At 43.1% G+C, this 22,541-nt stretch overlaps 1 protein-coding gene across 11 annotated transcripts in view; it reads left to right on the top strand.

Annotated features, from left to right (window-relative positions):
* The window catches only part of CYFIP2 (cytoplasmic FMR1 interacting protein 2), a 148,657-nt gene that overhangs the window by 46,486 nt on the left and 79,630 nt on the right, over positions 1-22,541 (top strand). For 7 of the 11 annotated variants that reach the window (XR_014830982.1, XR_014830983.1, XM_021076694.2 and 4 more), the window contains exons 12-16: positions 2,160-2,279; positions 2,939-3,064; positions 18,080-18,246; positions 18,945-19,092; positions 22,292-22,445. Coding sequence is in view for 9 of the 11 variants with exons in the window: in XM_021076694.2 (XP_020932353.1) it covers positions 2,160-2,279; positions 2,939-3,064; positions 18,080-18,246; positions 18,945-19,092; positions 22,292-22,445 (715 nt within the window). In the remaining 2 variants the exon portion in view is untranslated. Of the gene's footprint in view, positions 1-2,159; positions 2,280-2,938; positions 3,065-18,079; positions 18,247-18,944; positions 19,093-21,302; positions 21,378-22,291; positions 22,446-22,541 lie in introns of all 11 variants that reach the window. The other 4 variants (XM_021076692.2, XM_021076693.2, XM_085001885.1 and 1 more) reach the window with 1 other exon arrangement.

Genomic DNA, 22,541 nt, shown 5'->3' with positions numbered 1-22,541 from the left:
GTCTGGCTCAAAGCTATTTTTTATTTTTATTTTATTTTTCTATTTTTTTTGTCTTTTTAGGGCCGCACGTGCGGCATATGGAGGTTTGCAGGCTAGGGGTCCAATCTGAGCCCTAAGCACCAGCCTATACCACAGCCACAGCGACTTTGGATCCAAGCCCTGTCTGCAACCTACACCATAGCTCATGGCAATGCCGGATCCTTAACCCACTGAGCAAGGCTAGGGATAGAACCTGAGTCCTCATGTATACTCATCAGGTTTGTTAACCATTGAGCCACAACGGGAACTCCAAAGCTATTTTTTAAATTATGCACTTTTTCCATTCCAGACCATTATTCATAGCAGTTATATTCTATAAAGTGACTACGAACACTGAGTCAGCAAGTACTGAACCATTGCTCCTCGAGAAAATACAGTGTTAGGTTCCTGTGAGCCTGTGGTCACAACATTTCCATTAGTGAATTTTTAACATGTAACTTTGTTTTATATGCATTTCTGTTTAAAGATGCCTTACATGATATATATTGTTGATTCATTAGCATTAAATGACAGACAACGGCGCTGTAATTCATGCGGAGCAAAGCTTATCTAAAAGACGTGTTTTCTCTATGATGCCCATCACAGCCTCCTTTCTCCTAAGAGCTCTAGGCAGAGCTTCAGCACTGTGCTTGGGGGCTATTTTTTTTTTTTTTTTTTGGTCTTTTTAGGGCCGCACCAGCAGCACATGGAATTTCCCAGGCTAGGGGTCTAATCAAAGCTGCAGCTGCTGGCCTATGCCACAGCCACAGCAACTCAGGATCCGAGCCACATCTTCAACCTACACCACAGCTCATGGCAAGGCCAGATCCTTAACCCACTGAGCACGGCCAGGGATCACACCTGCATCCTCATGGTTACTCGTCAGATTGATTACCATTGATCCACAACGGGAACTCCTTGAGGGCTATTTTAAGTAGTGAAAACACCAGTAAAAAATACAGAAGTGTGGAAAACGGGGCGCTAAATAGACAGGGAAGGGGATACTTGTTTTCAGTATGAGCTGAAACACGAAGGCAGGGAGTTGCCTTGCTCAACCTCAGCCGGGAACATGACTGAAATTTTTTTGCCACTTTGTGCACATCTGCACATGACCGTGAAAGCACTACAGGGATTGATTTTGAGGTGACAGATACAGTCTAGTGAATAGACAAAATCACAGATATGGAATCCACAAATAATGAGCACCAACTTTATATGTATATATGTGTGTGTGTGTGTGTGTACATATATATGTGTGTGTGTTTATGCACTCATACACATATGGACATTCGTGTACACCCATACATACTTGCATACATTGTGGAGTATTACACATTCAAATAGATGTTTGTCTTCACCAGTGCTTTTCAGTCAATGAGTCATTTCTTTTTTTCTTTTTTTTCTTTTTTGTCTTTTTTTGTCTTTTCTAGGGCCGCACCCAAGCCATATGGAGGTTCCCAGGCTGGGGATCTAATTGGAGCTGTAGCCGCCAGCCTACACCAGAGACAGCAACGCCAGATCCTAGCTGCGTCTGCGACCTACACCATAGCTCACGGCAATGCCGGATTCCCAACCCACTGAGTGAGGCCAGGGACGGAACCCCCAACCTCATGGTTCCTAGTCGGATTCGTTAACCACTGCGCCACGTTGGGAACTCCAGTCAATAAGTCATTTCTAATTAATGAGTTGTGACATCACTTAAGTGGTTTCTGATTAGCATTTCGGTGTGAAGTGGAATAGAATATAGGAGGAAATCTCATGTATTAAGAATAAAGTTGCTTCATGAAACGTGTTGTTTCATGTCTGTATTGAATACCTCTCCACGTAGGTATGTGTTCCTGAGTATGTACAGAGCATGTGCTTCCTACTGTAAGTTGCAGACAAAACAGCCTGAAAGCCACTTCTCTGCAGTAGACCAGGATCACGGTGCACGGGGCCCTGGCATCACACTACGTGAATTTGAACCCGCAGCCATTTACAAGCCAGTGGCCTTCAGCAGGGCACTTGTTTGAGCCTCAGCTTGTTGGTCTAGGGGTATAATAATAGCACCGCCCTTGCAGTGTTCTCAAGGGAATCAGTGAAATAAGGTATAAATGTGCCAAGTGTGTCCAGCGGTGATGGCAATGGCTAATGTCCCACAGGTGGTGACGGGCTCCGGGCTGGACAGCCAGAAGTCGGACGAGGAGTACCGCGAGCTCTTTGACCTGGCGCTGCGGGGCCTGCAGCTCTTGTCCAAGTGGAGCGCCCACGTCATGGAGGTGGTAGGTGTCCCAGGGCTGAGGGCCTGCCCCTTCCCGGCCCCTCCATCCTGACCCCTGTTCACTTGGAATCCGTCTGCCCCGCTTCTCCCCGGCACTCTTTTTTCATCACCTTTATTGAGCTATATTTCACACACCCCACCATTCACTCATTTCAAGATGCATTCGTGTCTTGTATATGCCCAGTGCTTTCAAACATAGATGCATTCGTGTCTTGTATGTGCCCAGTGCTTTCAAACATAGATGCATTCGTGTCTTTTATGTGCCCAGTGCTTTCAAACATAGATGCATTCGTGTCTTGTATGTGCCCAGTGCTTTCAAACATAGATGCATTCGTGTCTTGTACGTGCCCAGTGCTGTGCAGCTGCTGTCAAATGTAGAACATTTCCATCACCTTGAAAAGAAACCCGGTAGAACCAGCCCCTATTCCCCATCCCTGCAGCCCTACGCAGTCCCCTTCTGCCTTTGTAGATTTCCCTGTTTGGATGTTTCCTGTAAGTAGAATCAGCCTACGTGGGTGTTTGAGTCTGAATTCTTGCACACCATGTTTTCAGGGTCCCTCCATTGCAGGACACATTAGCCTTTCATTCCCTTTTAAGCCTGAGCTGTATATCGATCCGTTCACCCGCTGATGGATGTTTGGGTCTCTCCTCTCTCCCCAGTACTCCTGGAAGCTGGTTCACCCCACAGACAAGTTCTGCAACAAGGACTGTCCAGGCACGGCCGAGGAGTATGAGAGAGCCACACGCTACAACTACACCAGCGAGGAGAAGTTTGCCTTCGTGGAGGTGAGTGCTGCTTCCCTGAGCCTCCTCCCCCCGAACCCAGGCTGCTGCTGGGGCCAGGGAGCCCCCATCTCCTTCTGTGTGTGCACATCCCTGCCCCCTCCTCCCACCCTAATTCATCTCTGTCCCAAGGGGTTATTCAGAAATGGTGAGAAACTCATTCTGTCCTTAAAAATCCCCAAGAAAGCATCATTCTACCACGAACAACAGAAGGAACACAACCCATGGCCAGAAGAGATACGAAAAATGCCCAGAGTGATGAGTGGTCAGAGAACTACAGATGGACACTGAGATAGTGTTGGCCAGTCTGGACGGTAAAGATCTCGAAGACTGGTGGTGTCTCTTGCTGGTTAAAGTGGGATGTAGACCCTCTCAGATGCGTTGGCCGTTCTCCATTTTTATGAGCTTTCTTTGGGGGCAGTCTGGGTTAACATGCATATCCTTTGGCCCTGAAGTTCTTTTAGAAAGTGTATCTCAGGGAAATAAGCCAAATGTGCGGAGACGTATGTACATAGACATTTATTACCATATTGTTTATAATGTGAAGATACGTGAAACAACCGAAATGTTCTTCATGGTGGACCAGGTAAAATCAGTGAAGGTACAGCTATATCATTCAATACCACACAGCCACTCAAAAGGATGTACTGACATGAAGATATGCACAGTATAATAAAAAAAAATAAACAGTATAAAAAAATAAACAGTTAAAGAGTAGCACGTAAAATAATTCCGCTTCTACTAAAATTAATAACTTGTATATTTTCTCAAAATGGAAGACATACATTTATGCATTTATATCTACCAAACCTTTAACACTAGTCATTTCTAGACAGTGGATTCTTACGTCCTGCCTTATAAATTTCTGATTTGTTTTTGTTTGTTTAATTACTAAGATGTATGTCTATATGGGTGAGAGGGCCCTTTCATCCTGGGTTGTGAGTGACAGCTACCTCTTTCATGACTGTCTGAAGCCTAGAAGTCAGAGACCTGGATGCTAGCTCTGGGCCCTTCATCTCTGTGAGCCTCAGTTTCTTTGCAGGATGGAGCGGATAATGTCTAACAGCGTCCATCCCAGTGTTATTGTGGAGAATCAAGGAGTAGTTGTCAGAGATGATGCTGTAGATGAGCCATGAAGGCTGTCAAGGGTCACAGTCCTATTAGGGGTGAGAGCTGCTCTTGAGCTGGTCCCTGGTCTGCACTTTAAAGACTGAGGCTCAGTGGGATCACTTCAGGCAGGTGACAGATGGGTCTCTGCTGAGTGATCTTGACCTCCTGGTACTTCCCTGTCCAATAATCAGCCTGGAAGACAGTCTCCCAGTCATCCCTGGAGGAGAAAGTCCTCCTCAGGCCTGTAAAACGAAGCTTACAGGTAGAGAGGACATGTAACTTTGAAATCAGTTTTACGCCTTGCTTGCCTTAATGAAAGTAATACCTTTGCACTGTAGCTAGTTTAGAAATTACTCCTCTCTACCCCACTCCTACCCTCACCTTCCTGCAGCCTCTGAAACTCATCCGCCAGTGACATTTTCTCTATATTTACTGCTAACTTCACTCATAATGAGTGGCTTACTTTCCTATACATTGAGAGGCTTTGTAATTTTTTTTCTTTTTAGGGCTGCCCCTGTGGCATACGGAAGTTCCCAGGCTAGGGATTGAATCACAGTTGTAGCTGCCACCCTATACCAAGCTGTGGCAATGCCGGATCCTTAACCCACTGAGCGAGGTCAGAGATTGAACCCGCGTCCTTATGGACACTAGTTGGTTTCTTAACCTGCTGAGCCACAACAGGGACTCCTGTTATTTTTATTTTCTTGGTAAAACATATATATATATATATATATAAAAAATAGGAGTTCCCTGGTGGTCTAGCTGTTACGAATTCAGCATTGCCACTGCTGTGGTATGGGTTCAGTCCTGGGCTCGAGACCTTCTGCTTGCCACAGGCATGTCCAAAAAATCGTAAAAATAAATTTAAGAAAAATAATTCTGTGTGGCATTTGACAACAATAAAAACAAGGCAAAAATAGTAACCTGCACCTGAATCCCCAAATAGGAAACATCTTTCACCTCGTCAGGCTGTATCTTCTGGTATTTACCTCTGAACTTCCTCTAACGGGCTCAGGGGGCTGTTCTTTTGTTTTTCAATTTATGGCATTTTCTGTTACTTTCCTATTTTGGGAGAAAATGATTGAGTTCTTTCATCTCTACCTCCTACCTTCACTCCCAGCACACCCCCTTCCCTTCTCCTGTCTTCCCAAAGTGGTAATTTCATACTTTTCAGTTAAATTAATAGCTGCTGTATTTTACTGTAACTGAGTACCTCTTCTTCATTGCTGAGTCTTATGGTCTAAGGTGAATACATCTCTTTTTTGTACAATTTTTGCTTTTGCACAAGTAAACAATGTCTTATTTATTGTTTGGTAAGTTTTCTATGATCCTATCAAAAAGGAACTCTCAAACATACTAATGTGTAAAACTCCCTATCAAATAGCCAATCACAGTAATATTTTATGAATGTTATTGCCCTTTTTTGCCTTGGAGCTGTTCCTGCTGAAGCCCTCTGTCCTTCTATGCAGTCTGAGCTAATTTGTCTCTAGACAGGTACCTATCAGAGACATCTCGTCATCATTGCCTTGCTCTCTCTCCTCTTGGAGCCCAGGGCTACCTTTCCTTTATTTTGGAGCAATATATCTTTCAATAGCTTTCTAAGAAGCAATTATAGAAGAAAATATTTTTGAGATCTTTTTTTTTTGGATTTTTATTTCTTTATTTTTTACAATTTATTTATTTTTATTTTTTATTTTTATTTTTCCCTTAATTGCTTTTTTTATTACTCAAATGAATTTATCACATCTGTAGTTGTATAATGATCATAACAATCTGATTTCACAGGATTTCCATCCCACAGTCCAAGCACATCCCCCCACCCCCCAAAACTGTCTCCTCCGGAGACCATAAGTTTTTCAGTGTCTGTGAGTCAGCATCTGTTCTGCAAAGAAGTTCCGTCTGTCCTTTTTTCAGATTCCACATGTCAGTGAAAGCATTTGATGTTGGTGTCTCATTGTGTGGCTGACTTCACTTAGCATGATAGTTTCTAGGTCCATCCATGTTGCTAAGAATGCTGTTATTTCGTTCATTTTAATGGCTGAGTAATATTCCATTGTGTATATGTGCCACCTCTTCTGGATCCACTCCTCTGTCGATGGACATTTAGGTTGTTTCCATGTCTTGGGTATTGCAAACAGTGCTGCAATGAACATTGGAGTACATGTGTCTTTGTGAATCGTGGTTTTCTCTGGATAGATGCCCAGGAGTGGGATTGCTGGATCAAATGGTAGTTCTATGTTTAGTTTTCTGAGGCATCTCCATACTGCTTTCCACAGTGGTTGCATCACTTTACAATCCCACCAACAGTGTACTAGGGTTCCTTTTTCTCCACACCCTCTCTAGCACTTATTGTTTGTAGACTTTTGGATGATGGCCATTCTGGCTGGTGTAAGGTGGTACCTCATTGTGGTTTTGATTTGCATTTCTCTAATAATGAGTGATGTTGAACATCTTTTCATGTGTTTCTCGGCCATCTGTATGTCTTCTTTTTTTTTTTTGTCTTTTGTCTTTTGTTGTTGTTGTTGTTGCTATTTCTTGGGCCGCTCCCGTGGCATATGGAGGTTCCCAGGCTAGGGGTCTAATCTGAGCTGTAGCCACCAGCCTACGCCGGAGCCACAGCAACGCGGGATCCGAGCCGTGTCTGCAACCTACACCACAGCTCACGGCAACGCCGGATTGTTAACCCACTGAGCAAGGGCAGGGACCGAACCCGCAACCTCATGGTTCCTAGTTGGATTCATTAACCACTGCGCCAGACGGGAACTCCCTGTATGTCTTCTTTGGAGAATTGTCTGTTTAGATCTTCTGCCTATTTTTTGATGGGGTTGTTTGGTTTTTTTTTTGGTATGGAGCTGCAGAAGTTGTTTGTAAATTTTGGAGATCAAGCCCTTATCAGTTGATTCACTTACAAAGATTTTCTCCCATTCTGTGGGTTGTCTTTTTGCTTTGTTTAGGGTTTCCTTTGCCGTGCAGAAACTTTGGAGTTTGATCAGGTCCCATTTGTTTATTTTTGTTTTTATTGTCAATACTCTTAAGAGGTGGATCTGAGAAGATGTTGCTGTCGTTTATGTCAGAGTGTTTGGCCTATGTTTTCCTCTAAGAGTTTGATGGTGTCTGGTCTTATATCTAGGTCTTTAATCTATTTGGAGTTTATTTTTGTGTATGGTGTTAGGGAGTGTTCTAATTTCATTCTTTTCCATGTGGCTGTCCAGTTTTCTCAGCACCACTTATTGAAAAAGCTGTCCTTTCTCCATTGTATATTCTTTTTTTTTTTTTTTTTTTTTTTTTGTCTTTTGTCTTTTTGTTGTTGTTGTTGCTATTTCTTGGGCCGCTCCCGCAGCATATGGAGATTCCCAGGCCAGGGGTTGAATCGGAGCTGTAGCCACCGGCCTACGCCAGAGCCACAGCAACGCGGGATCCGAGCCGTGTCTGCAACCTACACCATAGCTCACGGCAACGCCGGATCCTTAACCCACTGAGCAAGGGCAGGGACCGAACCCGCAACCTCATGGTTCCTAGTCGGATTCGTTAACCACTGCGCCACGACAGGAACTCCTCCATTGTATATTCTTGCCTCCTTTGTCATAGATGAGTTGGCTGTAGGTACATGGGTTGAATTCTGGGCTTTCTATCCTGTTCCATTGATCTATATTTCTGTCTTTGTGCCAGTACCATATGGTTTTGATGATTGTTGCTTTGTAGTATAGTCTGAAGTCCGGGAGCCTGATTCCTCCAGCTCCATTTTTCTTTTTCATGATGTTTTGGCTATTCTGGGTCTGTTGTGCTTCCAAACAAACTTTAAAATATTTTGTTTGAGTTCTGTGAAAAATGTCCTTGGTAATTTGATAGGGATTGCATTGAATCTGTAGATTGCCTTAGGTAGTATAGTCATTTCGATAATATTCACTCTTCTAATCCACGAGCATGGTATATCTTTCCATCTATTTGTGTCATCTTTGATTTCTTTCATCAGTGTCTTATAGTTTTCAGAGTACAGGTCTTTTGTCTCTTTAGGTAGGTTGACTCCTAGGTATTTGATTCTTTTGGATGTGATGGTAAATGGGATTGCCTCCATAATTTTTCTTTCTGATCTTTCATTGTTAGTGTATAGAAATGCGGTTGATTTCTGTGTATTAATTTTGTATCCTGCGACTTTGCCAAATTCATAGATGGGCTCTAACAGTTTTCTGGTAGCGTCTTTATGATTTTCTAGGTATAGTATCATGTCATCTGCAAATAGTGATAGTTTTACTTCTTCCTTTCCAATTTGGATTCCTTTTATTTCTTTTACTTCTCTGATTGCTGTGGCTAGGACTTCCAGAACTATGTTGAAGAGTAGTGGCAAGAGAGGACATCCTTGTCTTGTTTCTGATCTCAGTGGGAATTCTTTTTTTTGTTTGTTTGTTTTTGTTTTTTTGCTATTTCTTTGGGCCACTCCCGTGGCATGTGGAGGTTCCCGGGCTAGGGGTCCAATCGGAGCTGTAGCCACTGGCCTATGCCAGAGCCACAGCAACGTGGGATCCGAGCCACGTCTGCAACCTACACCACAGCTCACGGCAATGCCGGATCGTCAACCCACTGAGCAAAGGCAGGGACCGAACCCGCAACCTCATGGTTCCTAGTCAGATTCGTTAACCACTGCGCCACAACAGGAACTCCCTCAGTGGGAATTCTTTCAGCTCTTCACCTTTGAGAATGATGTTTGCTGTGGGTTTGTCGTATGTGGCCTTTACCATGTTGAGGTAGGTTCCTTTTATGCCCACTTTCTGAAGTGCTTTTATCAGAAACAGGTGTTGGATTTTGTCAAAGGCTTTTTCTGCATCTATTGAGAGGATCATATGGTTTTTATTCTTCAGTTTGTTCATGTGGTGTATCACACTGATGGATTTGCGGATATTGAAGAACCCTTGCATCCCTGGATAAATCCCACTTGATCATGACGTACAATCTTTTTAATGTATTGTTGGATGTGGTTTGCTCGTATTTTGTTGAGGATTTTTGCTTCCATGTTCATCATTGAAATCGGCCTGTAGTTTTCTTTTCTTGTGGTATCTTTGTCTGGTTTTGGTACAGGATGATGGTGGCCCCATAGAATGAGTTTGGGAGTATCCCTTCCTCTGCAATTTTTTGGAATAGTTTCAGAAGGAGAGGTATTAGCTCTTCTCTAAATGTTTGCTAGAATTCACCTGTGAAGCCATCTGGTCCTGGAGTTTTGTTTGTTGGAAATTTTTTAATCACAGTTTCAATTTCAGTTCTTGTGATGGGTCCATTCATCTTTTCTATTTCATCTTGGTTTAGTCTTGGAAGATTGTACTTTTCTAAGAATTTGTCCATTTCTTCTAGGTTTTCCATTTTATTGGCATATAGTTGCATATAGTAAGTAGTCTCTTATGATCCTTTGTATTTCTGTGATGTCTGTTGTTACTTCTCCTTTTTCATTTCTAATTTTATTGATTTGAGTCCTCTCTCTTTTTTGCTTGATAAGTCTGGCTAGGGGGTTATCAATTTTGTTGATCTTTTCAAAGAACCAGCTTTTCATTTCATTGATCTTTTCTATGGTTTTCTTTGTTTCTATTTCATTGATTTCAGCTCTGATCTTTATGATTTCTTTCCTTCTACTAACTTTAGGTCTTGTCTGTTCTTCTCTCTCGAGCTGCTTTAGATGTAAAGTTAGCTTGTTGATTTGAGCTTTTTCTTGTTTTCTGAGGTGGGCTTGTATTGCTATAAACTTTCCTCTTAGAACGGCTTTTGCTGCATCCCATACGTTTTGGAGTGTTGTATCTTTGTTGTCATTTGCTTCTAGGTATTTTTTAATTTCCTCTTTGATTTCTTCAGTGATCCATTGGTTGTTTAGTAGCATGTTGTTTAGTCTCCACGTGTTTGTGTTTTTTGCAGTTTTTTTCTTGTTGATTTCCAGTTGAATAGTGTTGTGGTTGGAAAAGATGCTTGATATGATTTCAATTTTCCTAAAGTTACCGAGGTTGGATTTGTAACCCAGGATATGATCAATCTTAGAGAATGTTCCATGTGCACTTGAGAAGAATGTGTATTCTGTTGCTTTTGGATGGAATGTGTTATAATTATGTATTAAGTCCATCTGGTTTAATGCATCATTCAGGGCCTGTGTTTCCTTATTGATTTTCTGTCAGATTGATCTGTCCATTGCTGTAGGTGGGGTGTTAAAGTCCCCCACTATTATTGTGTTATTGTCGATTTCTCCTTTTAAGGTTGTTAGCAGTTGCCTTATATATTGTGGTGAACCTATGTTGGGTATTTTTGAGATCTTGAACATCTGAAAATATTTACTTCTAACTTCAGTCATAATGAGTGGCTAGATACAGAGTTTTTTATTTGTTTATTTTTTATTAAAGTATAGTTAATTTAGAGTGTTGTGCCAATTACTGCATATGATGTAGTGACCCAGTCATACATATATGTACATTATTGTCTCATACTATCTTCCATGATGTTCTATCCCAAGAGATTGGATATAGTTCCTGTGCTGTGCAGTAGGATCTCATTGCTTACCCATTTTATTTATTCATTTTTTATTTTTTTATTTTTTTGTCTTTTGCCATTTCTTGGGCCAGTCCAGCAGCATATGGAGGTTCCCAGGCTAGGGGTTGAATCGAAGGTGTAGCCACCGGCCTACGCCAGAGCCACAGCAATGTGGGATCTGAGCTGCATCTGTGACACCACAGCTCACAGCAATGCCGGATCCTTAACCCACTGAGCAAGGGCAGGGATCGAACCCGCAACTTCATGGTTCCTAGTCAGATTCATTAACCACTGAGCCACGACAGGAACTCCCTGCTTATGCATTTTAAATGTTATAGTTTGCATCTACTAACCCACTCCTAGTGCATCCCATTCCCCCCTCCCCACCCCCCTTGGCAATCACAAGTCTCTTCTCTGTGACTGTGAGTCTGTTTCTGTTGTATAGATAGATTAATTTGTGCCACATTTTAGATTCCACATGTAAGTGATATCATATGGTATCTGTTTTTCTCTTTCTGACTTACTTCACTTAGTATGAGAATCTGTATTGCATCCATGTTGCTGCAAGTGCCATTATTTTATTCTTTTTGTGGCTGAGTAGTATTCCATTATGTATATATATACCACATCTTCTTAATCCATTCATCTGTTGATGGGCATTTAGGTTGTTTCCATGTCTTGGCTATGTGAATAGTGCTGCTGTGGACATATGGGTTCATGTAGATCCAGAGGTTCTAATTGTAAATAATTTTTCCCAGAAGTTTGAAGATATTATTTCCTTGTTTTCTAGTTTTTAGTGTTGCTGTTGAAAAATTGGGTTCTGATATAATCCCTGATTCTTTGTTCTTTTCTCCTCTATAATTTTTAATGAGTTTTATTGAGATACAATTTACATATAATAAAACTCACCCTTTAAAGTGCACAGTTCAGTCATTTCTAATATATTCAGAGCTCCGAAACCATTACTGCTGTCTGATTTTATAAGATTTTTGTCGTCCTAAAAGTATACCCATACCCATTAGCAATCACTTGTCATTCCTTCCTTTCCCCACCAGCCTCTGACAACCATAAATCTGCTTTTGTCTCCCTTGATTTGCCTGTTCTGGAAATTTTATATAAATGGAGACATATAGTATGTGACTGGCTTTTTCCACTTAGCGTGATGTTTTCACAGTTCACCCGTGTTATACTGTTCATCAGTACTTTATTCCTTTAGGATCAAATAAGATCCCATTGTATGACTGTATCACATTTGTTTATAGAATTTACAGATTGATGAACATTTGGGTTGTGTCAACTTTTTGGCTATTATGGATAATACTGATATGTGGATTCATATACAAGTGTTTGTGTGGAAATGTTTCATTTTCTTGGATATACACCTAGAAGCAGAATTACTGGATCATGTGGTAACTGTTTAAAGATTTGAGGAACTGCCCTACTGGTTTTCTTTTTTTTAATTTTTTTGTATTTATTTATTTTTAAATGATTTTTATTTTTTCCATTATAGTTGGTTTTCAGTGTTCTGTCAATTTTCTTCTGCACAACAAAATGGCCCAGTCACACACACACACACACACACACACACACACACACACACACACACATTCTTTTTCTCATATTATCCTCCATCATGCTCCATAACCAGTGACTAGATGTAGTTCCCTATGCTATACAGCAGGATCTCCTTGCTTATCCATTCCAAATGCAATAGTTTTTTTCTGTTAACCCCAAATTCCCAGTCCATCTCACTCCTTCCCCCTCCTCCTTGGCAACCACAAGTCTGTTCTCTAAGTCTATGAGTTTCTTTTCTGTGCAAAGGTTCATTTGTGCCCTATATTAGATTCCAGATAAAAGTGATATCATATGGTATTTTTCTTTATCTTTCTGACTTCACTTAGTATGAGAGTCTCTAGTTCCATCCATATTGCTGCAAATGGCATTATTTTATTCTTTTTTATGGCTGAGTAGTATTCCACTGTGTATATATACCATATCTTCTTAATCCATTCATCTGTTGATAGACATTTAGGTTGTTTCCATGTCTTGGCTATTGTGAATAGTGCTGCAATGAACATATGGGTGCATATGACTTTTTCAAGGAAAGTTTTGTCCATATATATGCCCAAGAGTGGGATTGCTGGGTCGTAAACTATATTTAGTTTTTTGAGGTACTTCCATACTGTTTTCCATAGTGGTTGTACCAATTTACATTTCCACAAGCAGTTTAGGAGGATTCCCTTTTCTCCACACCCTCTCCAGCATTTGTTATTTGTGTACTTATTAATGACGGCCGTTCTGATAGGTGTGAGGTGGTACCTAATAGTAGTTTTGATTTGCATTTCTCTAGTAATCAGTGATGTTGAGCATTTTTTCATGTGCTTGTTGGCCATCTGTTTGTCTTCTTTAGATAAGTGTCTATTCACATCTTTTGCCCATTTTTCCATTGGGTTGTTGGCTTTTTTGCTATTGAGGTGTAAAAGTTGTGTGTTTTAGAGATTAAGCTCTTGTCAATTGCATCATTTGAAGCTGTTTTCTACCATTCTGTAGGTTGTCTTTTTTCCTCTTTTTTGTGGTTTCCTTTGCTGTGCAAAAGCTTGTCAGTTTGATCAGGTCCCATTTGTTTATTTTTGCTTTTATTTTTGTTGCCTTAGGAGACGGTTGTTAGGTTGATGTCAGAGAATGTTTTGCCTGTGTTCTCTTCTAGGAGTTTGATGGTGTGTTGTCTCATGTTTAAGTCTTTAAGCCATTTGAGTTTATTTTTGTGCATGATGTAAGGGTGTGTTCCAGTTTCATTGATTTACATGCTTACTGGTTTCCCAAAGCAGCTGCACCATTTTACATTTTCACCCACAGTGTGCAAAGGTTGCAGTTTCTTCATATCCTTGTCATCACTCATCTTTTTATTTTAGCCATCCTAGTTTGTGTGAAGTAGTTTCTCATTGTAGTTTTGATTTGCATATTTATAATAACGAATGATATTGAGCATCTTTTCATGTGCTTATTGGCCATATGCATAGCTTCTTTGAGAAGCATCTGTTCAGATTCTTTGCCCATTTTTATTTGGGTTATTTGTCTTTTTATTTTTGAGGTATAAGAGTTTTTATACACTCTGGGTAAAAGTCCTTTATCAGACTTATAATTTGAAAAAAATTGTCCAGCATTCTCTTTATTGTCTTTACTTTCTAGATAGTATCCTTTGAAGCACAAAAGCTTTTGATTTTGATGAAGTCCAGTTTATTTTTTCTTTTGTCAACTTGTGCTTTTGGTGTCATATCTAAGAAACCATTGCCTAATCCAAGATCTCAAAGACTTACTCCTATGTTTTCTTATGAGATTTTTTAGGTCTTTGGTTCATTTTGAGTTAATTTTTATACATGGTGTGAGTAGGGGCCCTACTACATTCTTCTGCATGTGGCTATCCAGCTGTCACAGCACCAGTTGTTGGAAAGAATATTCTTTCTCCATTGAATTGTCTTGGTACCCTGGTTAAAAGTCAGTTGGCTAGGGAGTTCCCTGGTGGCTCAGCAGGTTAAGGATATAGCATGGTCACTGCTATGGCTCGGATTTGATCCCTGGCCCAGGAATTCCCCCGTGTCTTGGGTGTTCCCCCTCAAGAAATCAATTGATGGAGTTCCTGTTGTGACTCAGAGGAAACGAATCTGACTAGTGTCCCTAAGGGTGCAGGTTTGATCCCTGGCCTTGCTTAGTGGGTTAAGGATCCACCGTTGCTGTGAGCTACAGTGTAGGTCACAGACACAACTTGGATCTGACGTTGCTGTGGCTGTGGCATAGGCCAGCGGCTACAGCTTTGATTCGACCCCTAGCCTGGGAACCTCCATATGCTGTGGGTGTGGCCCTAAAAAAACAAACAAAAAAATGAATTGACTATAAATGTAAGAGTTTATTTCTGTGCTTCTGCTTCCATTGAGCTATATGTCTCTCTATATCACACCATTTTGATTACTATAGCTTTGAAATCAGGAAATGTGCGTCTAACTTTATGCTTTCATTTTACTGTGTAGAGCTATACAGACTCATCTCTTTGTCACTGTTTTTCTGAAGTTTCTCTGGGAGGCATCATGATGAGGGCCTTTTGCATTCGTTGTTTGGAACAATAAATATGCCATTGCAGTGTGGAAATGCATGCTCTGTAGGTCTGGACATTTTTCTTGAATTTTAATTTGATAATTTCCTCCTCTCTTTTCTCTATTCTGCCTTTTTTAGAAATGATTTTCCTTTTTATTTAATCAAAGACTGTTGGATAGACATAAATACAGCAGAGTTACTTTAGCTCGTTCTTTTAGGGTTTTTTTTATTTTTTTCTTTTTTTATGGCTGCACCTATGGCATATGGAAGTTCCCAGGCTAGGGGTTGAATCAGAGCTGCAGCTGCAGGCCTACTCCACAACCACGGCAATGTGAGATCCAAGCGACATCTTCATCCTATGCCTCGCCTTGCAGCAACGCCAGATCCTTAACCCAATGAGCAAGGCCCAGGATCTAACTTCCATCCTCATGGGTACTAGTCGGGTTTGTTACCCCTGAGCCACAATGGGAACTTCAGATACTAGTCAGATTCTTAAACTGCTGAGTCACGACGAGAACTCCTTCAGCTCATGCTTTATACTATATACACACAGACTGATAAATACAATCTGAAAGAAACCTGAGGTCAGCAATGAAATGCATACACCTTTTCCTTCCCTTGCTCAAAAAGATTTAGAAACACAGCTGTAGATTCAATCGCTGGCCCAGGAACTTCCATGTGCTTATATTTCACCTTTTAAAAGCCAGAAATGACAAATACTTTCTGGAACATCATCTTACTAGAAATACACAAAGTGCACTTAGTACAAGGAAATCAGTTTCTTGATACTACCAGTGAGACCACTATCAACAATTTCCACAAATGAAGGTTTTGTCAACCTTCATTTTTTGAGAGGAAGTATTTTAAGTTTACCTGAATAAGTTTGTCGGATGTTGGACATGCAGAAGTTAGTGTGTAATTTTCCTACCTTTTCTCTCTTATTGCACATCACTTATTTATGGGATATTTCCTTACATTCTGTTTTCAATTCTATTAGTATTTTTTATTTTCCCTGTAATACTTTTAAGGTCCAAAAGCTCTCCCTTGTTCTCTGAATGTTCCTTTTTCTTGAAATAGCACCCTTCTCTTGTGTCATGAATGTGCTATCTCCATGAGGATATGGTTGTTTTTTCAATCAGCTTTAAAGTGATTATCTTTTTGAAATTGTTTCTAGGATTTAAAAGTAAAAAATGATGGTACTATCCAAAATTCTTTATTTCAGAACCTGACAATAGATTCTTTTTAACATAGGCTTAAAATCAAAACAGCATACCTTCTAAGCTCAGATAGACTGGTGACTCCAAGGGTTTTGATCAATAACTTAACAAATCTTTTTCCATTGAAAAAAAAAAACTATCAGCTTTATTGAGGTATAATTTACATTCAGTAAAGTGAATCCATTTAAAGTGTATAATTCAAAAAGTTTTGACAGTTATATGTATACAGAACATTTCAATTTTCCCTTCAAAACTTCTTATGCCATTTGCAATCCATCCTTTCCTCATCCTTGGCCCCAGACAATCACATTTTTTGCCACTGTAGATTTTTTTGCATTTTCTAGAATTTTATATAAGTGGAATCATACAGTAAGTATTTTGTTCATATGGCTTTTTTTTTTCACTCTAGCATAATAATTTTGAGATTCATCCACATTGTTTTGTGTATTAGTAGTTTGTTCCTTTTCATTGGCTGGATATTCTATAATTTGTATATCCATTCAATTGTCCATAAACATTGGGCCATTTCCAGCTTTTAGCCAATATAAAGTTGTTTTAGCAGTTCTCTGGCGTTTCAGTGGGTTAAGGATCTGGCATTGTTGCTGCTGTGGCTGTGGTTAACAGCTGCAGTGCAGGTTCAGTCCCTGGCCCAGGAGCTTCCACATGTTGCAGGTGCCGCCAAAAAACTAAAACGGAGTAGCTTTAAATATTTGGGTGTAAGTCTTTGTGTGGACATAGGTTTTTATTTCTCATTTTAAGAAACTGCCAGTTTTCCAAAGTGGGTGTACTATTTTATAGTCCCACCAATTATATATGAGAATTCTGTTACACCTTTGCATTCCTTGTGTTGTCAGCTTAATCTTAGCCATTAAATTTGCCTTTTCCTGAAAACAAATCATATTTAGCATCTTTTCTTGTGCTTATTGGCTCTCCCTACATCATTCTTTGTGAAGTATTACCTGTTGAAATCTTTTGCTTACTTTCTAAAGTTGGGTTTCTGACTTTTTTTGTTATTGAATTGTGAGAACTCTTTATGTATTCTAGCTACAAGTCCTTAATCGCATGTGTGTGGCAAGTATATTTTCTAATCAGTGATTTTGCCTTTTCATTCTGTTAGGGGTGCTTTTTAAAGAGCAACTGTTTTCAGTTTTGATAAAGCCCAACTTAGTTATTATTCTGTGGTTTGTGATTTTTTTTGTGTTCTATCTAGATAAGAAATTTCTGTCTAACCCAAAGTTGCAGATTTCCCCTTAGATCTAACTGATCTTTATACTCTTTATACTTTATACTTCCCCAAAGGCGACACCTGGCTTCCCATTTCTCCCCTATCCCCTTAAACTTTGCACCGGTAAACAAGCAAAGCAGCTGCATAAATGTCTGGCTCCCTTCCTCGAGATGGGGAAGGGATGCTTATCACAAGGACAAGACAGTCACCTAGAGAGAGGACACAACCCACAGGCAGACAGCTCCTGAGTGAGCACCAAGGTCCAGGTGATACGGCACCTTGCAGATATTACAGACACCTGTTTTCCCACCTCTGCAGACCGAGAAGTGAGTCAAGAGGCTAAAGAGGAGGTAAATAGAAGGGCAGAGGCCTTCCCCCACAGGACTTCTCTAGCAGTCTTGTTTTATGGACTCCAGCAGTTACTGGCCAAATTATTTCAAAAGCAAAGAGTGTAAAAATTCTATAGAAAATTTTATAGTTAAAAAAACACACGTTTTATTTGATATGGCCTCTGAGTACATGATAGGAAACCTCTGAAAGTCAGAGTGCTACTCAAAACATGGTCCATGAACCAGCTGCCATTTGTCCAGCAGGGCACAGACCAGTTAGCAGCAAGATGGCAAACTTGTGCCAGAATGAAAATCAGCTGATCGTGAAGCACACAGGCAGTGTGGCTGACATCTTTGCTTTGTAGCAGAACCAAGGAAGCTGCATGCGGACGTCCATTCTAGCACACAAGTAGCCATTCTACCCGAGCAGCTCTAGCTGGCCTCGTGCTTCTGGATGTCTCTGCCAGCACCCTCCCTGAGGTGTGGTGAGGGTATGGGCAGACGGTATTCCGAGGCACGGTGAGCCTGACCTTGACCTCTGCCTGGCCAGGTGATCGCCATGATCAAAGGTCTGCAGGTGCTCATGGGCAGGATGGAGAGTGTCTTCAACCAGGCCATCAGGAACACCATCTACGCGGCCCTGCAGGACTTTGCCCAGGTGACCCTGCGCGAGCCCCTCAGGCAGGCGGTGCGGAAGAAGAAGAACGTCCTCATCAGGTGGGTCTTCAGACAGCCTTTTTCAGGGCACATCGAGCATTTTCAGGTGCGGGGTGCAGGCCACAGAGGACTTCTCCAGCTCAGTCAGCTTCCAGGGAAGTGTCTGAGCATGCATGGACTCTTCTAGTAAGTTCCAGAAAGTTCCAGGAGGCCCTCTGAGGGTCAATATTGGACCTTTGGGATAAAGTCAGTCCCCATCTCTGGTTTTGGAGCCCATATCCAGCTCTGTCTACCTTCGCTGAACCTCATCTGTGAAATGTAGGTAATGATGGTACCTACTCCATAGGCTGTTGGGATGATGAAATGAGATAATCCACGAGTAGACCTAAGCACACAGTAGTGTGGAGTAAGTAGGCAACAAATACAAGCTATTATGAAAGCGTTAAATATAGAGATTGAAATGGACTAATGAGACTCTGCTATGACCAAAAAGAAAAATGGCCATCCTGCTTCCTTCAGCTTCTCTCCCACCATGTGGGCCAAGAACTGAGTTCTCAGCAGCCAGTGCACCAGGGGGCACTTGTGAAAGGCAGGCATCGCAAATCTGTTAAGCCAGCATCCCGGGAATGAGCATGTTTCACAAGCACACCAGGAGCTGGAAGGCACATGGTCCTGGGACTCAGGACTCTAGAAACAGGCTTACTGTGCCACCTTCCAACAGCAAAACCTGGTCTGAGTCCTGGTTCTTCCTTCCCCAGTGTCCTGCAGGCAATTCGGAAAACCATCTGTGATTGGGAGGGGGGCCGAGAGCCCCCTAACGACCCATGCTTGAGAGGGGAGAAGGACCCCAAAGGTGGATTTGACATCAAGGTGCCTCGGCGTGCCGTGGGGCCCTCCAGCACACAGGTAAGTGGCTGCAGGCACAGGCCCGCTCTGCTGACTCAGAGGCCAGCCAGGCTCCGGTAGGTCATCCTGGCTGGACCATGGGGCAGTGGGGCTGGGGGTCCTCAGGTAGGAAAGGCAGGGTCAGGCAGCTGCTCTAGTCTTATTCTGCCATCTTGTTTTGATATAAGAGGGAGGACCACTGGCTTAAGATTCAGGAGACCTGGATTCTAGTCCTAGATACCTGTGTGACCTCGGGCACGTTACATAATCTCTTTGTGCTTCAGTTGTCTATCTGGCAAATGGGGGTAATACCAGGACTGGCTGTCCTAGCCTGTGAAGTACAGATTCCCAAGTATAGGAGGAATTTAAAGTAGAATCTGTATGTAGCTATCCTGTCCCTTTCTAATGAACCCTGACCCCCCCCTGCCTTTCCCTGTAGTGACATCCTAGCTTGGGAATTCCCAAGTTTTGCCTCTGACTCGCTGTGTGATCTTGGGCAAATGTCTTGACTTCTCTGAGCTCTGATTATCTTCTCTGTTAAATGAAAACTTTGGATGAGATCATGTTACTGACAGAACATCCCTTTTGTTACTCCTCACATTTCCCCCAAATCAAAAGTATCAAAAGCCCTTGACCCCTTAAAGAAAGTCTAATAATCAGAAATATTCAGAGTTGCCAACCAGAGCTTTTTGAACAAGAGGTTGCCTGTGGCTTATCCAAAGTAGTTGTAAAATTATAGAAAAAAATGAAAAGTAAAGAACCTAAGGCATCTTAGTTAAATCCTTGCCTCCTACTGAAGGATAAATAGTTTCTGGTAGGCTTTTTGAGGTATTGGAAAAAAGTATATGGACCCATTCCAGCTTTTAAAGGTCATACAGGCCCCAGAAGCCACAGACTGGGAAAATCTGCTTACATGACCTTTAACCCCCTCTCATGTCGGACATCCGAGACCTTGAATCATCTGAGCTGAGCTGTCTGAAGCCCACCCCTGACCCTTCTCACTGTGTGTGTGTCTGTGTCTGGAGCTGGCGGGGAGGGAACTGGGCGAGCTGTGTTCTCAGCACTGTCATTATAGGTTCCCCTGGCCCCCATACCACTTGGCACTTATCTTGCCTGCTCAAGAGATGTGGCACCCCTCAAGGAAGCTTCTCCAACTCTTCTCTGTAGTATCAAGGGCCAGCGACCTTTCCAATCCAGAATGGCCTGAAGGGGCTGAGCAGGGGCTTCTGGCTGTTTCTTCTAGGACAAGGCAAAAGGAGGCGACTGAGAGAGGGGGCCAACAGACAGAGAATGAGAGAGGGGTCGGGGGTGAGAGGGATAGAGGAGTATTTATAAAGATAATACAAGAGGGAGCATCACCAAGAGTTAAGCCCCCCAATACCCCCAAGTCCTGTTAGGATGGCACAGACACACCTAATAGACTCTTAGACAGTCAGCTTGGAATAGCCCTTAGAGGCAAACTAGTCCCCAACTAGTTCCTCCCCTATTTAACAGATGGGGAAACTGAGGTTCAGAGAGGGGAAGTGACTTGTTCAAGTCACAAGGTGAGTCTCGGTGGAGGTGGGACGAGAACCAGGTCTCCTGACTCCCACCCCGGGGCTCTGTTAGGGCTCTCGGAGCAGAGTGGATGTGGCGCGTAGCAGAGCTGGGAGGTGACTGTTCCTGTGAATTAAATGCTTTGTTCAATAAAAGTAAGTGGGGGGGAACAGTCTCCACTCTTAGGGGTGAAAGGGGTTTTCAGATAGTTAGAACTGGATACAGATGAACCAACACCCACACAGACTGGACTGAGGAATCCTTTCTCAGAGGACTCCCAAGGCAGTCGTCAGAGCTGTGCCTCTCCAGTCTTAGGGATGGTCAGCCGTGCCTGCTGGCAGGATTGCAGAGGGTGGACTGTCCGGTAGCCCCGTGGTTCCTTTACCACGAGGGAAGTGCTGGGGCAGGGACGGCAAGCCACTCCTTTCTGTGGCCGCGCTGGCCAGCCCAGGCGGGGTGCACAGTGGGTGAAGTCCTAGGGCAGGTCAGAGGCGGCCAGGATGGACGTGGTGGCAGAGGGAGGTTGGAGCATCTCAGAGGTGGCCGGCAGGTGGCCCCTAGCAGTTGTGGCGGCTTTCCCACCGTATACAATACCTCTTGCTTTTCTCTCTCTCTCTCTCTCTCTTCTCTCTCTCCCTCTTCCCTGTCTCTCCTGCCCTCCCATTCCCTCCTCTTCTCTCCTATCTATGTCTTAGGCCTGCCAGTGGTCCCCGCGGGCTTTGTTTCACCCCACTGGTGGCACACAGGGCCGAAGAGGCTGCCGATCCCTGGTATAACACCGCCTGGCTGGGTTGGTTGGGTACACTTCTCCAGGAGGCAGCAGGAATGGACTAGCCTGGCTCCTCACGGCCCCTTCCAGCCCTAAGATTCAAAGACACATGGTGTGGAAAGATCTAGATTAGCACTTGCGCCTTTTGCACTTAAGGCCCTCTGTAAGCAGGAGTTAATTGTCTAGTAGGCCTCCTGTGTAAGTACCCATCTTCGCCTGCTTTCCACCCAGCGTTTCGACAGGCTGTGCGATGCAGCTGGTGCCCCCAGAGGGCACTGTCCCTCCGCCACGAGGGTCGGAAACTTGAGGTAGTGGGGGGCTTGTTCTGATCTTACCCCATTTCACAGTTTCTCGGAATGTTAGAGCTGAAAGGGACTGGTTGGAGAAAGCCTCTGGTGCAACCTCCTCATGTTAGCAGATAAGAAAACTGAGGCCCAGAGTGGGACATTGCTGCCCAAGGTCACACAGTAGGTCAGTGGCAGTGGTTGGCCTGGGACCCCAGTCTTCTGACTCTGAGTCCAGTGCCCTACCCAAGGTGCCACCATGGCTGTCCAGTAAAGCAGGGAGTGGTGACTCCAGGGTGACGTGGAATGAGGTTCTCCTCTGATGCCCACGCCCTTGGCCGAGCAGAACAGGCAGGCACCTGGGCCTTGAAAGACCTGGTATTACCAGGTCCTCCTACCCAAGGATGTCACCAGACCTGGGCAGAACATCCCTCCAGGCTGGCCAAGCTCCCTCTTAAAGGTTACACATTCCAGATTTTATGTCTCCAACCCTCAACTGCTGCTTCCTAAGGCAGTGCTTTTTAAGGGCAGATATCTGCCGAGCAAAAAGAATAGAAATACAGCACAAAGCAACCTTTCCCCCTGGGTGGAGGCCAACCCCTGACCTTCCCGTCTTCCTCTCTTTTTCAAGCTGTACATGGTGCGGACCATGCTTGAATCGCTCATCGCAGACAAAAGTGGCTCCAAGAAGACCCTGCGCAGCAGCCTGGACGGGCCCATTGTCCTCGCCATAGAGGACTTCCACAAGCAGTCCTTCTTCTTCACGCACCTGCTCAACATCAGTGGTGAGCCGCCCCGTCGGGTCGGGTGGGGGGCGCCCAGGAACCGGAGCTGTTAGGGTCATCAGGCCAGGGGTTGCCACCAAAGAAAAAGGCACTTTC

The sequence above is a fragment of the Sus scrofa genome, chromosome 16 (assembly GCF_054392235.1).
Source record: "Sus scrofa isolate SSC_HxYL_T2T_F1_AM1 chromosome 16, Sscrofa_HxYL_maternal_Yorkshire_Landrace_v2.0, whole genome shotgun sequence".
In the NCBI taxonomy this organism is placed as follows: domain Eukaryota; kingdom Metazoa; phylum Chordata; class Mammalia; order Artiodactyla; family Suidae; genus Sus; species Sus scrofa.
The sequence above is the reverse complement of the archived record's forward strand: the minus strand, read 5'-3'. Positions and strand labels throughout refer to the sequence as shown.